The following is a 15,453-nucleotide window of genomic DNA, read 5'->3' on the forward strand; positions in this document are numbered from 1 at the left end:
TTATTCAGCACTGACACAAGGGGAAAAAAACCCCACTGAAATAATTTTCTAATTCTCACTTAACCGATGACGAACTGGATAATTGATTTCGTAAATCTACAAAGAGATACCAAATTGAGTCTGAAGTGTTTTGGCAAGTAGACTTTCAGAAGTGAAACACACAAAACATGTTCTCTGTTTAACTTTAGTCCTTGTGAAGGTGCTGGAATGTGTAAGAGGGGTTGTTAAACATAACAGTCAGCCATTAAGAGGCTTTTTATGGAAATTTTTAAAATTACTTTAATTAGCTTTAGTTTCCACCTGTAAACTGTGGGTGGAACTAAATGACTCTAATTTTCTGTTGGAGGTTTGGGAAACTAATGACTGCAGTGATTTAAAAGGTGTGGCTATATTGGACATTTCCCAGTTGAAATGCTGTTCGTGTTTATTTTTGACAGACTTATGTCCTAACCAGGATCAGTCTAAGTCTTTGTTTGAACTCATGGTGGTTTATAACTGTACATGCACTTTAAAAAAAAAATCACTGTAGAATTTACAGTAATGTACTGGCAGCAGGGTTGCCAGCCAGTTACTGTAATTTTTATGGCAAACAAATTACAGTAACTTTACAATAACCTTAGTGTAATATTTTTACAGTAGCCTTACTGTGATTTTATTACAGTTTTACTGTGATTTTATTAGTTTTACTGTGATTTTATTACAATTTTACTGTGATTTTATTGCAGCTGTACTGTAAAAAAATGAGAAAAATTATACAGTCTGTAATGGTGTTATAAGTCCATTATTAACAAAATATTTCAATCTCAACTTTAGAGGGTCTTTGTAATTAATTGTTAGCTCCCAGCTATTGCTGTGTATTTTTAGTTTTTGGGGGGGGTTTTCTCAAAGAAAGTATTCCTGGTTCAATTGTTCATTGCTAAGTTGTGTCGTTTTCCACATCAAAGCTACTGACAGAGCTTCTCCTGCTATTATCTTTGCTCTCTGCTTGGCCACTGAAGGAGACAAAAAAGTTTTAATTTGCAAATTTAATGCAGCTAATTGTAGGCTTTTATATAAAGATAACCATTTTCTGCAGTTGGCTTTGAATGATTCACTGAATTTTATTGCATTGCATTATAATTAGATTTAGCTGGACCTATGTAAATTTGTCACTGGGCTAGCTTGGAATGGATAAATATAAACTGAGTATAAACCAAACTGTAATCTAATTAGTTCTTTTCTCATCTATTTGGCTTGTAAAGTGAACTATGATGACATTTGTTTTGGATTGGTGTTAAATTATTTCGCAGATATGTAAGCCGATTTCTATGTTTCTTCAACTAGACCAAAGTTTCCTGTGGATGGTCTTGTAACAGGTCCACAGATTGAGCATTGTTTCATGAGCTCTCAGAGTCATGAGTAGCAGCAGTTGTTTTCAATAGTAGCTCAAGAGCCGGGCACATTTGTGAGCCTTGTGAAAACAAATAACACATTCATAAATGAAGACATTGACTGCTTGAGGAATCATGATTTGGGGAAGTTTACTGTGCATGAAAGTGGTCCTCGGGGGCCCAAATATGTCAAGCATAACAACATTACTCATTTCATGCCAAAAAAGGTTTGTGGGTCATATTTATCCCTACTCCCCTAAATCTGGGCATGCACACGCAAACACACGCTATTGACTGTCGCCCATCCCCCTCCTTCTCCTTTTCCCCCTCGCTAGCAGACACATGCACGCAAGCTCACACTCAGCGCTCTTCATTATGCACATACCCAAACAGCATAGCGTGCCGGAAACAGACTCAATACGTGCCAAGCTCCTGGTCCCCGCAGGCTCAGTGCCCCTAAAACACTGGATGCACCTTCCTAAATTAGGTTAATTTGCTTTGGCTACAGACACTGCAAAATCACAGTCTAGTGGTTTGACAAAAAAAAATCATGACCAGGAACTAATTACAATGTGTTTTTCACTACGACATCTTTCAGAAATTATCTTAACTGGGTTCCATAACAGGAAGAGCTGTTGACTAATTTTAATAGTTTTGGCAAAAAAAGCACAAAAAGGCACTCTGATAGACTTTAACATTTATACAATAATAATAAAAACATCTTTTCATTTTATAATTTAACTTTTAGTTTATATGATATTTCAGTATCTGATTAATTTTAACATGCATGAGAAAAAATAGAATTGTGAATAACAAAAATGCGTGACGGGGTTTTTTCTCTGATTTAAACACAGGATGGGATCTTTATGGTCTCTAAGAGTAATTTTTTTCCATCTTTTATCACCTTCTTGAATGGGTTTCTGCTCCTGATGGAGGACAAACAAAGACAGAAGGAAGGTGGGCTTGATTTGAGTGGGTGCAATTTGCAAGATAGAGGTTGCTTCTGCACGATTCATTGATTGGTCCGTAAATCGTCCAACATGATGCATCCCAAATTAAGTCATACAAAAACATGTCTCAGAAAAAAAATAAATAAATAATACAATAAGAGCAATGTTACAAAAGGTAAAAAATCAGAAACACTTACAGCAAAATTAGATCATGTCATAAAATAATACAAAGATCTATTTCTTGATAAAAAAATATATTAAGTACTAACAAAACATAAAAGGGCAAAATTGTTTGTCAAAGGACATTTGTTAGGCTCCCGGTTCCATGAATTAGTTTGCCCTGTAACAGCCCCTACAGGAATGTCTGGCTGCTCTGTCACATTACTTCTGAGGGAATGAATTAAATGCACATCTCAAACAGAGCATGCAAGCTTTTTCAGGTCACATAGCGTGACCTCATGGCATTGCCCATTTCCCGGAAAGTTCAGGCAATCTGGAAACCTGTTTTCATGACATCATCTAAAGATAAATGAGATTAGTATGATCTTTCGGTAATTGTTTGATATTTGATATTCTTCTTCATTTTATTTGCAAGGCACACTGTCGCTTTGCCATACAAGGCTGCGTCCCTTCAGTGTCTGTTGAGATACATGTGAAGCCTGCAACTGGTAAGCCATAGATTTAAAGTAATAAACCAACTGAGGCTTCCTCCCCCTGACAATGCTGCAGTTGTTTGAGGGTCAACTGTTTCTCAAGAGGTTAATGTGTCGCAGAGTGGAATAGATTATTTAAAATGCATTAATAAAATTACGGTTTTATATACATGCAAATTTGTAAATGTGCTGTTCATGAAATAAAAGGAAAACTTTTCTAGTAAAAAACAATTAAACATTAATATATCTAGGGGATTACAAGAGCAGAAAATAATCAAAAATAAATTGATTAAATTGTCTGGGGGACAGTCATACAAAAATGTCCAGGTGACGCAGATTTTTCTAGTTTCAATGGCATATGAAAGGCTTGAAGAATAGAAACAAATCACAACAAATTTAATTTCACAAAAGTAAAATGCCCAATCTTACTTCGAGTTATTGTATCAATACAACTATGCAGAAATAAAATACAATAAAAATAAAAACGCAAAAAAGAATCTGAAGGAACCCAGAGTTTCTTTTATTATGAAGCGCTGTCAGGATAGTTTCTAACAGTGTTTTAAAAGTTTGTCATTTTTAAAACTGTAGCTCAGTTTTAAAAGTAACCGACACTGAAAATAGACCAGCCGTCCCAGCATAAAAAAAACTGCATTTCCGTGAACAGAACCGATACTGGCTGGTTTTATTTTGGTAACGTTAAGCGATTACGTGTCTTATCGTCACTCACGTCTTCCCTTAGTTGTGGCGCAAGGCTGCGTCGTAGCCATAGCAACGACGCAGCGAAACCTTCCCGGCTATTAAGTTTTTTTGAAATCTTTCTACTGTCTGCTTTGGATCTCTTTCGACAGGGCTGACAATAAGAATGGGTAGGTCGACAATTTTGCATATTGACAGAAGACTAACGTGTCACCACTCCGGTATTCTCGTGGTGACAAAGAAAAATGTGTTTTTAGAGAGCGCACACTGATTGTCTAATTAAATATTTTGGCGTGAATTCATTACCTGTTGACCCAGTTTCCCTTCAGCTTTTTATGCACGTCTCATTCTATTAAAAGGGAGAACCAAATGTCTGCAGATATTATCATACAACGCGCATCAAGACCGTCAGCATTTTGGGTATTAGCCAATTAATGTACCATCTAGCATTCAAATTATTATTTTTGCTTCAGTCAGATGGATGTTGTTTTCCTGTGCAATAAAGTAAATTTCCTCCCATCATCCTGAAAGCCCACTAAAAACAGTTCTGAAATAACCACACCTACAATCTGAGTAATAACTAAAATTGGTTGTTAGTGTAGTTTTTTTCCCCCAGAATGCTGCTTTTAGTAGATGCTTTCCAGATGATGACACAGTAAATAATGAACAAAAAAATTCCACCCTAAGACTTATTTCACAAAAATAGGTGATGTTTAGTCAGATTGGATAGACGTCTCTAAGCAGCTGTTTTCATGTCTTTCCACAGATTCTCAATTGGATTTAAGTCTTGATTTTTAGTGGGCCATTCTGACATGTGAATATGCTTTGATCTAAGCTATTTGTAGTTCTGTCGGTGTGTTTATGTTTTTTTCCCTGTTAGAAGGTGAACATTTTCCCCAGTCTTAATCATTTTGCAGACTCAGGTTTTGATCTAGAAGTGTCCTGCTGTTCAGTTCCAGTCAATCATGCATTCCCATCGTTTGCACCCAATCAACTACTTCTTATCATCTTCACTGTCCTTGGTAAAATGGATCTATCCAAACCAGTTGACCAGCATGCTTTAAAGTGGACATGGTAGGATTAAAGTCATGAGCGTTATTAGTTTCCTGCAATATAAAACATTTTGTATGTACTCAAACAAGTTTAGTTTTGGTCTTATCTGGTCAGAGCACCTCATTCTACATATTTGCTTCATTTCCTGCATGGCTTGTGGAAATCATTAAACAAGGCCTCTTGAAGCTTTCTTTGAGCAATGATTTTCTTCTTGTCACTCTTACCTAAAATCCTGATGTTTACATGACATGACTAATAGCTGCTAACTAGTAGCTGCACGTCTGACATGAACCTTTGAGCAGCTTCTCTGATTAACACTCTTCTTCCTGGTCGTGTTCATTTTGGCAGACTAGCTGGCCTTGTCTTAGCAAAGTAGCACTTATGCTATATTTGCTCTGCTTTCAGGTAATGATGGTTCACTCTTTGAGATGTTGAAAGCTTGGGATATTGCAACATTCAAAATTTGCTCTTAACTTCTCCAGAACTTTATTCCTAATTTTGTGTTATTTGGTCTTCATGATGTCGACCTTTGCAGAACTCTACTTGACACTATGTTTGATCGCCCCCAAAATATGGTGAATCTTCTGGCCATAGTGTGACGAAAAGTGAAAAAGTTGCATTGTTTAAGCGTTCATTCATACAGAACAAATTTATTGATGGAACTTGACTTAATGCTGTGTTTTGATTGTTGATTCTATCTTGCATTGTGTTTCTGTGTTTGATATGATGTAAAGCATTTTGAAATGCCTTGCTGCTGAAATGTGCTATACAAATAAAATTTGATTGAATTTGATTGATTGATTGATTAGAACAGATACGTTTATGAACCAACTTGCCCATATTTTCTTTAGACTGATTAATGGTTCAGTCAAGGCTAAAACAGACAATATCACAGGGGAAAAGTTGTCATGCAAAATCAGCCCTTCAAGTCTGAATCCATCTAAAATGACAGGCCGGCTTACTGCTGTCACAAAGCGTTACTAATGTATCTGTGCTGTGTGAGCCAGCAGTTGAGGATCTAAGCTGTGCTTTAAAATGCTGAATCTAGAGACGGCGTGGGGCCCAATCAGGATATTAGAGTGAGTGAGCATGAAGCCTCTTCCTGATTGGGGTTGGTTTGTGAAAGCAGTGCAGTTGTGCAGGACTGCCCTGGAATGCGAACACAGAAGACACTAACAAATGCAGCAGCCTTTTTAAATACATCCTGTGTCAGTGTACATGCCAAAGTGAGTGTTTGAGTACACAGATTTTATGGGATTGTCTGCCCTACGTGCTTTCTGCTGCACTGCATCATTTACATGCATGTACATTTCAGCAATGTTGTCTCACTCTATTTCCATCTAATTTTTTGTGAGTGCTTTTCCATTCACTAAAAGTGCTGATGAATGAATAACCTGAGTGTGCACAACCAGATCGACAGAAATAGGCCACAGTCAATTTGCAAAAATGCTTTTCTCTCTCGACTTGTGGTCCCATTTCTAACCACACTTACACAAAACTATTACACAAACACTTTTTGTAAAGTTACAACAACTAATGCATGTATAAATTTACTATAATTATTTGTCATTTACTGTTAAAGCAAAAAGTCATCTTCATTTCAAGTGGATATGCACAATAATTGCTTTTCTACAAAGTTTGTGAATTTCCCACAAAAACGTTAATATTTCTGTGGATTAGAAAAAAAGAATATTTGTGACAAACCAATCAATAATACTCAGAATATAATGTACTTTCTAAAAGATATCTGGTTTAATGGGAGGACTCTTAAACCATTCTATAAGACACTAGACATCTTAAATTGATGTGAATCAATCAATCAAGTTTATTTGTATAGTGAATTTCAGCAACACCGTAGTTAAAAGTGTTTTACATCATAAAAACACAAAAATACAAAGTAATAAAAGACATCATACAGTCAACAATTCAGAAAATGAACAACAATCATTACATTTTGATGAGTGTCGACATCAAAATTCTCAATGCACATCAAATATGTTGGTCAACTCAGTGTTTCAGCTTAACTACAGTAAGGTTAAATTTTCATTAATTTGCCCATTTCTTTTACATAAACACAATGGGAGGGAGGTTTGGACTGATAAGTCATTTTTCACATGTAGTACAGGATAGGCCATCATGTCCCTTGTTTATCAAAACATCTGTCTTATCCAAGACTTCTCTATATATCCCAGTCTGTACAAATCATTACTGTATTATATTTGGAAATCGGGTGGGTTTAAAACAAACAAAATTATTATTCTTTAGTATAATAATTTATGTTGTTGATTAAGCAACACCAAAAGTGTGCGATATTACCCCTTTATTGGTAGCTTGCTTTATTTGTTACTGTATATAATCCATTACATAGTACAAATGTGTTGATTATTAAGAGTACATCAAATGAAGTACATTATTATTATATTATATTATTTCTGCTTCTTCTAGATTACAAAACGAGGCCGACAGAAGAAAAGCTTGCCGAGGAAGAGCAAATGAAAATCCTTCCTAATTCTTCTCCACTTTACCTGCTGCCTGAAGAGATAATAAAGGTGAGCTTTGTTTAAATCAGGAAATTTCTTTTTTCTGATTTAAACAATCTTTGTGGCTTGTTTAATACAATGAAATTGTTTTCACATGTACTTAGCTGAGTAGTACATGTCTCAAAGCAGACCACTCTAACACTACACATGTTTTCCAAATAATTACTTTATTTTCTAAAAGTGGGATATATAAAGTCCTGAGTATTGCTACAGCAATCCAATTTTAAATGCTACTGTAATCCATATTATTTGAGAAAGAAATGGGACAATGCCTCCTCTTTTAAGCTTCCATCTGTTGTAAGACAAAGCACACACAAAGTATCATAGCAACAATGGCATGTTGCTTTTTATCCTTGCCAGTGTCAGGTGGTAGCTGAATATTCCCATATGCTTTGCCATATGGTATGTGTATAAATTTTCTAGGAGTATTTCTTGCTTTTCCTTTTGAACTAGATGCTTAGCTACATACAGTATCTCACTGGTAATAAAATCTTAAAAGACCAAGTTTTCCACGAATAAACAGCTGAAAAAATTTGAATTTCTATATAAAAATTCTCCAGCTCTGTAACGCAGAGTAATTAAGCAAAGAAATGTTTTTGGTATATTGAGATAAATGACAAATCATTTCCTCATGCTATCCTGACAAAGTAAAGCATCATTGTTTACCTTTAACCAAAGTAGGTTGATTTTCCAAGCCGGTTGGAAACTAACCTCAAATGTGTGGAAAAAGTATTGTTTGTATGTATGAACAATCTCCTTCACATTATAAATGCAGCGTATGCAGCTGCTGCAGACTAATGAGAAAGACATTTTTCCACTATTACCTTTAGTTTCCATAAAGGCCTGAAGCTGAGTTACAATCTTCCCTGCTTTTTGCTTTTAGGCGTTAGAGTCAGACCGTACGACCATAAAAAAGTCAAAACAATCCAAAATATTTTATTGGGACACTTTTAATAATAGGATTACGATTGTGACTAACTTACAGTAACTGTCTGCTTGTTTGTTTTATGACCTACAAAGACTTATTTTAACAATATTAGAAGACTTCCCTTTTTAATTTTACCATAAGATACAAGAGGACTAAACATCTTTAAGATACCAGGTTTTAGGACTTCCGACGCAGCAGAGGAATGTCATTGTTTTAATGTATTAGTCAGGAGAAGGGTTCAAACAATTTTCCAAGGCATCAGATGTACCATGCAACATAGTCAAAACAGTCATAAACAAGTGGAGAAAATAAGACACATGATGGACCAACCTCCATCATGTTGAGAAGACAATTAGGAAGCTGGTCAACAAGGCTCCCAAAAGTACAGTAGCATTGTACTTTTGTTCAGCAAGGACTGGCTGTGTTGGACATTTCACAACAATCTCCCACTGGATGGCAAGAAGTAAGTCTTTTCTTACAAGAAAATTTCAAAAATGACCTTTTCTGAAAAGGTTATTGTTGAGAATGTGAATGAGAATTTGTTCCCAGTCAACTTACCCAGTTAAAAAAGGTTAAATAAAAAAACCAAAAACATTTGACACAAAACAACATAGCACATGTCCAAAATAACTAGATTTCTCCAGTGGTTACAGTCAAGGTTAAGGCAATTCAGAACAGTTTCAAATACTAGTCAGTGTTGGGCCAAGGCCTTCAGGCTCCTGATAGAAAGCAAAAGGCCAAAATACGTTTCATTTTTCAGCATGACAACTCAAAGTATTTATTCAAATCAACAAAACAACGGCTTCATGAGAAGAAGATAAATGTTTTGGATGTGCCCCAATCTTAATAATGAAAATCTGTGGAGAGATTTGGGGAGGGTTATGGACAGGAGATACCATAATCCTCCTCAATCTGACAGATCTGCAGTGATGCACTCCCACCTACAGAATGAGTGCTGTTGTAAGCATTAAAAGGTGCTTTGCAAAAAGTATTTCTTCAAGTGGGCACATATCAAAGTAACCCTATTATTTCAGATTTTGTTTTCTTAATCTTCACCATAAAATATTTCAGGTGGTTTTCAAGTGAGTCATACAGGTTATATGTCACAAAATGTGCCAAATGCTGGAAAATGTTTTATTGTGTTTTTTTACTATACAAAAAAGCAGGAGAGTGTAGGCTTTATATTCACTCTATGTGGCTTTTTATGTGCAGCGTGATAGTTCTTTTTCCAAACACTCCTTCATTCTGCTGGTTTTCAGTCATAATTTTTTATAGGTGAATTAATTTCAGATGTTATCTTTAAAGATAACATAAACACATGAACTGCAAGATCTTATAGCAGCCTATACACTTATTGACATTCATAGTAAAGATTTGTGTAAACCACATGAAACTAAATTGCCGTATCTACAATAAAACCTGCCCTTGCAAATTTTTGTAGTTGACTTTGTTGATTATGGCTGATCGTTGCAGCCCCAGGGGGCATGAAGTGCTTTCTCTGATATGCACTCCTTGTTTACCTGCAAGCCTCTTTAATGAAGTGCTTCAAGACATGTCTGACCCTAAGTGTTTACCTCTTTAGAATGGGAGATGTCCAACACATTTTTTATATATCATTTTATACTGATCCAGTAGAGTTCCACTCCACCTTTCCTTTGGTTCTACAATTACTGTATTATAGTTATTACTATTACTATAATACAGAGATTTTTAACTATCATATTTTTCCCTGTATTTTTTACTTAGTTTTTTATCATATGGGATTTTGCTTCTGAATTTATCTTCTTACACATCTCTACTGGCTGGGCCAATAGGGGAGGAGGGTGCTATAATGACGGTCTTCCTATTTAGCTAAAACAGTTACCCAGAGAGAGCAATCTGTGGCATCTGAAGGTCTCATTCTTGGTTGTTATGTCGGTGCAGAAATATTATCTTGTTAACCTTTTTTTTTACAATTTGTAATTATTGAGTTGGCCTACTTCACAGTAAGCTTTTTACTAAAACATAGCATAGGATGCCTGGAGAGCTGTTGTTCTGTGCTCAGCACTCTCTTTCCTGTTAGCTGTCCTACTTCCTCTGTCTAGTGCTCTCTAGTAATCTCTGGAATTTCTCATTGAGGCCAGTAGAGAACAATACAGGGACTTTTATTATGCAACAATAGCAATTCCAACCCTGTGGACAGGACACACATACCCTTCCTCGTTGTCTCCACAATACACACACAGTGAACAGACAAAAACATTCAGGGTCTGTTCTGTTATTCAGCCTTACATCTTTCATCCTGCTGCTGTACAAAAAAACTCAAATGAAAGCCAGTCGTTTCTGTGGTATGTATCTATCTGAACCTCATGTGGCTTGTGTCTATCTCTAATTTCTGGAAAAATAGGAAGCAAAGTAGAAAAGACAGAAAGAAGGAAAGAAATAAGAAAAGACGGAAAGAAAGAAGAACGCAAAGAGGGGTAGAAAGAAAGCTGACAGACCAGATGGTTGAGTCTCAGGGTTTTATTTACCTCCCTCTATCATCTACTCAGATTCCAGTAGATACTAAACTGAGGATGTTCAGAACTTAGCCTCCTGCTGAGTGCACTTCAACATCATTTATTGGAGGAGGTTCAGGTGGCCGAGGTCGAGCAGAGAACACATGACAACAAAGGAAGTTGGCACTGTGAGCTCAGCGCTCTGGGCAGCACAGCACACTGGTCGGTGTGGGAGGCAAAGAGGAGATGGTGTACTAACAGGCCCATTTAAGTGCTGTTAATCCTGGTGGGCTGGGAGAGGGCTGGCACTGAAGTTTAATGGTGGACTGCTGAGAGGGAGTGCTGTGGTTACAGACACACACGCCATGCCTTCCACCACACACTCGGGCACTGACTCAAGCACATATTGCACTGAAATTTAATGCTGGCGCATTACGACTGCAGTGTACTTTATCAGGGATTTGACCCAAATACACACAATGCAGGCAAATGTACACGGACACAAACATTAAAACAGATTTGACAACATCAATGCACATCTCGGTGTCAAATAAGATCTCTCTTGCATTGCAAATATCTATAACTGGTTGAATTGGAAGTAATGCAAACTCATCTGCTCACTAGCAATACAATTGTGTAAAAGAAAGTAGCTGCTGTTTTATTTACCAGAGCTTCCTTATTAGTTTAAGAAAGATCTGTTTTTGCTACCCCAGCAATATTGTAGTAGTGTCATTTAGCTTAAATGTGTTGAGTCGTCATGAAATGCTCACCAGTTTCTGTTTCTCAAGGAGAATTGAGCAATTACAGTTAAGCAACTGGGGAATATGATTGGCCTGTGCCATGGACTATAAACTTTATGTGCTGCTTCAGGGGTAATGTTGTTCTTAACATGGTATGATTCTCTTATATTGAAGACCTTCTCTTCAATAGGCATGTATCAGAACACAAGAATTGAGGCACCTTGATGTTGAAGTTGCGGTTGGGTAAGTTTTAAATATGAAATAATTTTTTTATTTACTTCATTCAACCATTCAACCAGTCAGAAACATGCTGTGGGTTGTAGGAGAGCTACATCACATTAATTAGGTAATTAAAAAAGGGCTGTTATTTTTCCAAACTAAATTATTTGTATTTGTATATTTTCACATTCAAGGTCCAATACCTTAGTCAGTATTTAAAAGGAACGATAAACTGTTTCAAAACTTTCTGAATTTTTAAAGTAGCAAAGATCACTCATAAAAGAGAAGTTTTAACATAAATTGATGGGCATTTATACAAAATCATAGACAAGATCATAAAAATATCCATATTTTGGGGAATCTTGAGCACCTGCATTGTTAGTATGGCTAGAAAATTTTAAAGTAACCTAAAACAATAGACACACGTCAAACTACAAGGCCCATACAGATTAATTTTTGTACAAACACATGTATCTTTGCACCTGTACCACAAAGAATTTTTTCCCCAAATTGTCAAAGTGAGATTTAAACTTGGAAGACCTTTGCCTGTCTCCTTGGGCAGCATTCCAATCCAAATGTGGCTGATGGCTTAGGTATTTTTATTGGGAACACCTAGCAAGGTACACCGTAGGCCTTTTTTTTTACACACCTCTAGTTCTTCATGTGATGTTGTCACTATCCAATCACTACTTAAGTGTCACAAAGTTGCAGGACTTCAAATGCATTTTGTAACAGAACAAGACGTACACTTCGGAAAGGGAAAGCCAAGCTCCGTGTGAATGAGCCAGAGAAAAAGCAGCAAAAGCAACTAGAAAATGAATCAACACTTTATTTTGTTAATTTTGAAATGTGACCTGTGAAAAGCCCTTTAAGACAGTGCAACAGGACAAGATGCTCACATTTTAACAAATTCAGATTGTGGATCCGCAGCCACAAACACAGTGAGACATCAGAGAATCCCGCAGAGTTTGAAATAGGTGAGACATTCCACTGAAGTTGTGCCTCACGACAGAGTTATTGCTCGTAACTGACTGAAGTTGCCTGGAAAAATAATTTAGAAAGATAACATTTAAATGCATTCTGATTACAGCAGATGTACATCATACCTTCATCAAATAAAACCTTGAAATCAATATGACTGACAGATTTATACTCTAGTGTTTTTCTTTAAATCTATGAACAACTGCTCTATAAAACACATTTTTTATGTGTATTGAATTTTGTATCTGGGAGGGTTTTTTGGAGGTAAGGTAAGGTGGATGTTAAGGCTGAAGCAAACAGTCATGGGGATATTACTCACTTACAGAACAAACAAATCCCTTTATATCCTTTAGTAAAGTTGTACTGGCACCGCCTTAAGTCAGTCAAGTGCTTTGGATATTTTTTTTGTTTGCACGCACAGTGGGGTCAACCAGTTCTACTGGACAAACCAAAACTCTGTTGGCCTGCTAGATGATGCAACAGTTTTGCAGGTCCCAACAGAAGGATATTTGACATTTCAATGCCAAATTTTTCAGAAATCTTTGTGTGTTTCTACATGAAACACAATATTTTTTTTCTGCAAATTCATATAATACAGATTAATACCAACTATGAATAAAAAAACTGTGAAAAACACAAATATTCTGGATACATTTAACAACAATTCACAACACAGGATTTTTTGATTGGATATTTTGTTTTATCATTTCCTAACTATAAGTCATGTGAGTTTGATTCCTTTTGATGTATAGTGCAATTAGTTTTAAGTTTATCACACAAACCATACTCAAGATTAAAATTTTCCGAATTGCATCAAAAGTGCAAAACAGACACACACACACACATTAGCCTTGGCGTCTCAGATATCTAAGACAATGAAGGAGTCCCACAACGTGATAGCATTTCACCATGTCTTTTTGAACAGCAGAGATGCCCTCTCCATCCAGCCCCCCCATTTTCATATTCACGGATATGAAAATTCATTTTCAAATCCGTGAATTATGCAAAGTTCACTTTTTACACGCTTTTATACTTCCATTTGGGTCTCAACTTCTTCAAAAAGCATCCCAATTTCTTAAAGAACCACCAAGTAATTTGGTGTTTGGAAAAAGGGTCATTTCAAAAAACACTGATTATTGAGTCACAATCAATAGTTACTGAGCCGTTGCCTAGCAACCCAAGTGGAGCTCCAGGACTTTTGGTCAGCTGGTTTACTGCTGTATAATATATACATTGGCTGCTGGAAAAGACAGGTGTAATTTTGTTGACCTACAATTCAGAAAACACTTGCTGCATTCTTGCTGATTGTGCAGGAGGCTCCACTTCTGCTACTCAAAGACTTACTGTTGTAATGCACAACTTTTTGCAGCCATGTTCATGTGCGAGTGTAAACATAGAGTTTGGGGGGCGTGGCCAGCAGCAGCTTTTTGGATTTAAAGTGACGATCTCATTCTGGAAGGAGCTCAAAATAGGCACAACTGACCAGACTAAAATCTCATCATCTAAGAATGATTTTGTGCAAAAATGTAATGGACATGTTTTGTTTCACCCATAAATATATCCAAACCTGTTCAAGGAAGAATAATAGGTCATCTTTAAAAGATGTCCTGCCCTGTCAAAGACTTCTTCTTTTTGTCCAGAGAGATATTAAATGTCTAAGAGAGAACATGACATGAACCTATAATTGATATTATTAGTTTTTTTTTGTGCTTCTCACACGTTTTATGTTAAGAATATGACCACTCTGCTGCATTAAGTGCATGCTCCTTTTGTTCAATTTGTAATGATCCTCTTGCGAGAAGAAGAGGAATAGGCACAAACCTTCTGTCGTTGTAAATTATACCGGAGCATCCAGCTCTCCTTTCTTCCTCTGTCTCCTCTTTTCCTTTTCCTGTATTCCCTCAGTTGACCTTTTCTTAAATAATAGATATATTCACACCTGAATTATTCTTCTCTTTTCCAGTTATTCCGAGGTGCCTCATAGTATTGGCAGCGTGTGAAGTATGTTATTGTAGTCATCGTGTCTTAGACTTGGTCCTTTACTCTCCCTCTTTCGTTGACATATTTCTCCTCCTTTGTCTTCTTACTGCTCTGTCCATTTTAGGGCTTTTTTAGACTAACGTGAAATGAAGGCAAAGAGAGTGATTTATAAGATGATCTGTTGTAAGAACTTAGGGGCGGGATTATTGTACAATATTGTTACAGGTGTTGTCTGGGGTTGGGTAATTCATGATGATAGTAATGCATCATGGTTCATAGGTCACTACAGGGTCACTCTGGGTTTCATAAGACTGCTGCTAGGCCTGTCAGGATAACTATTTTGTTTGGATGATGTGCCGCTATTACTCAGTCACCTTCTGAGGTAATATTGCAGAGAAAGATTGTAAGAAACAACATGACTGATTCTTATCTGAAAAAACATAAGTTATTTTTGTAATTAAACCATCGTTGGGGAATGACAAATAGAGACAAGAACAGAAACCTATTCGAGATAGATTTGTAATAAACAATAGCATTTTATTTTAAAGCAGATAATAGCTTGATTACAAGATTTCAATAATTATATGTTTATCTGTAGATTGGACCAGTATATTTTTATGAACTTGATACTATGGTTTTATACACCACCAGGCAGCTCCTACCTTGTAACGTCCCCAGCCCTTTCTGCACTTCTCTCTCTCTGCACTTCTTCTTTCCTGAACTTTCGTCTATTCTTACCTTCTGTTTCTATATTGTCACCTCTGCCGTAGCCTTACTTGTGGTCTTCCTTCTATTATTACATATTTATTTGCAAGCTGCTTTAGATAGAAGCATCTGCTGAATGCATAAACATAAACACTGGCGGT

The 15,453-nt window shown here is 36.4% G+C and overlaps 1 protein-coding gene across 6 annotated transcripts in view; it reads left to right on the forward strand.

Annotated features, from left to right (window-relative positions):
- The window catches only part of lekr1 (Leucine-, glutamate- and lysine-rich protein 1), a 104,041-nt gene that overhangs the window by 25,242 nt on the left and 63,346 nt on the right, over positions 1 to 15,453 (forward strand). For 4 of the 6 annotated variants that reach the window (XM_028044604.1, XM_028044602.1, XM_028044607.1 and 1 more), the window contains one exon: positions 7,168 to 7,271. In XM_028044604.1, coding sequence (XP_027900405.1) covers positions 7,168 to 7,271 — 104 coding nt within the window. Of the gene's footprint in view, positions 1 to 3,731; positions 3,840 to 7,167; positions 7,272 to 11,569; positions 11,651 to 15,453 lie in introns of those variants that run through there. The other 2 variants (XM_028044606.1, XM_028044608.1) reach the window with 2 other exon arrangements.

This window comes from Xiphophorus couchianus, chromosome 18, assembly GCF_001444195.1.
Source record: "Xiphophorus couchianus chromosome 18, X_couchianus-1.0, whole genome shotgun sequence".
Taxonomy (NCBI): domain Eukaryota; kingdom Metazoa; phylum Chordata; class Actinopteri; order Cyprinodontiformes; family Poeciliidae; genus Xiphophorus; species Xiphophorus couchianus.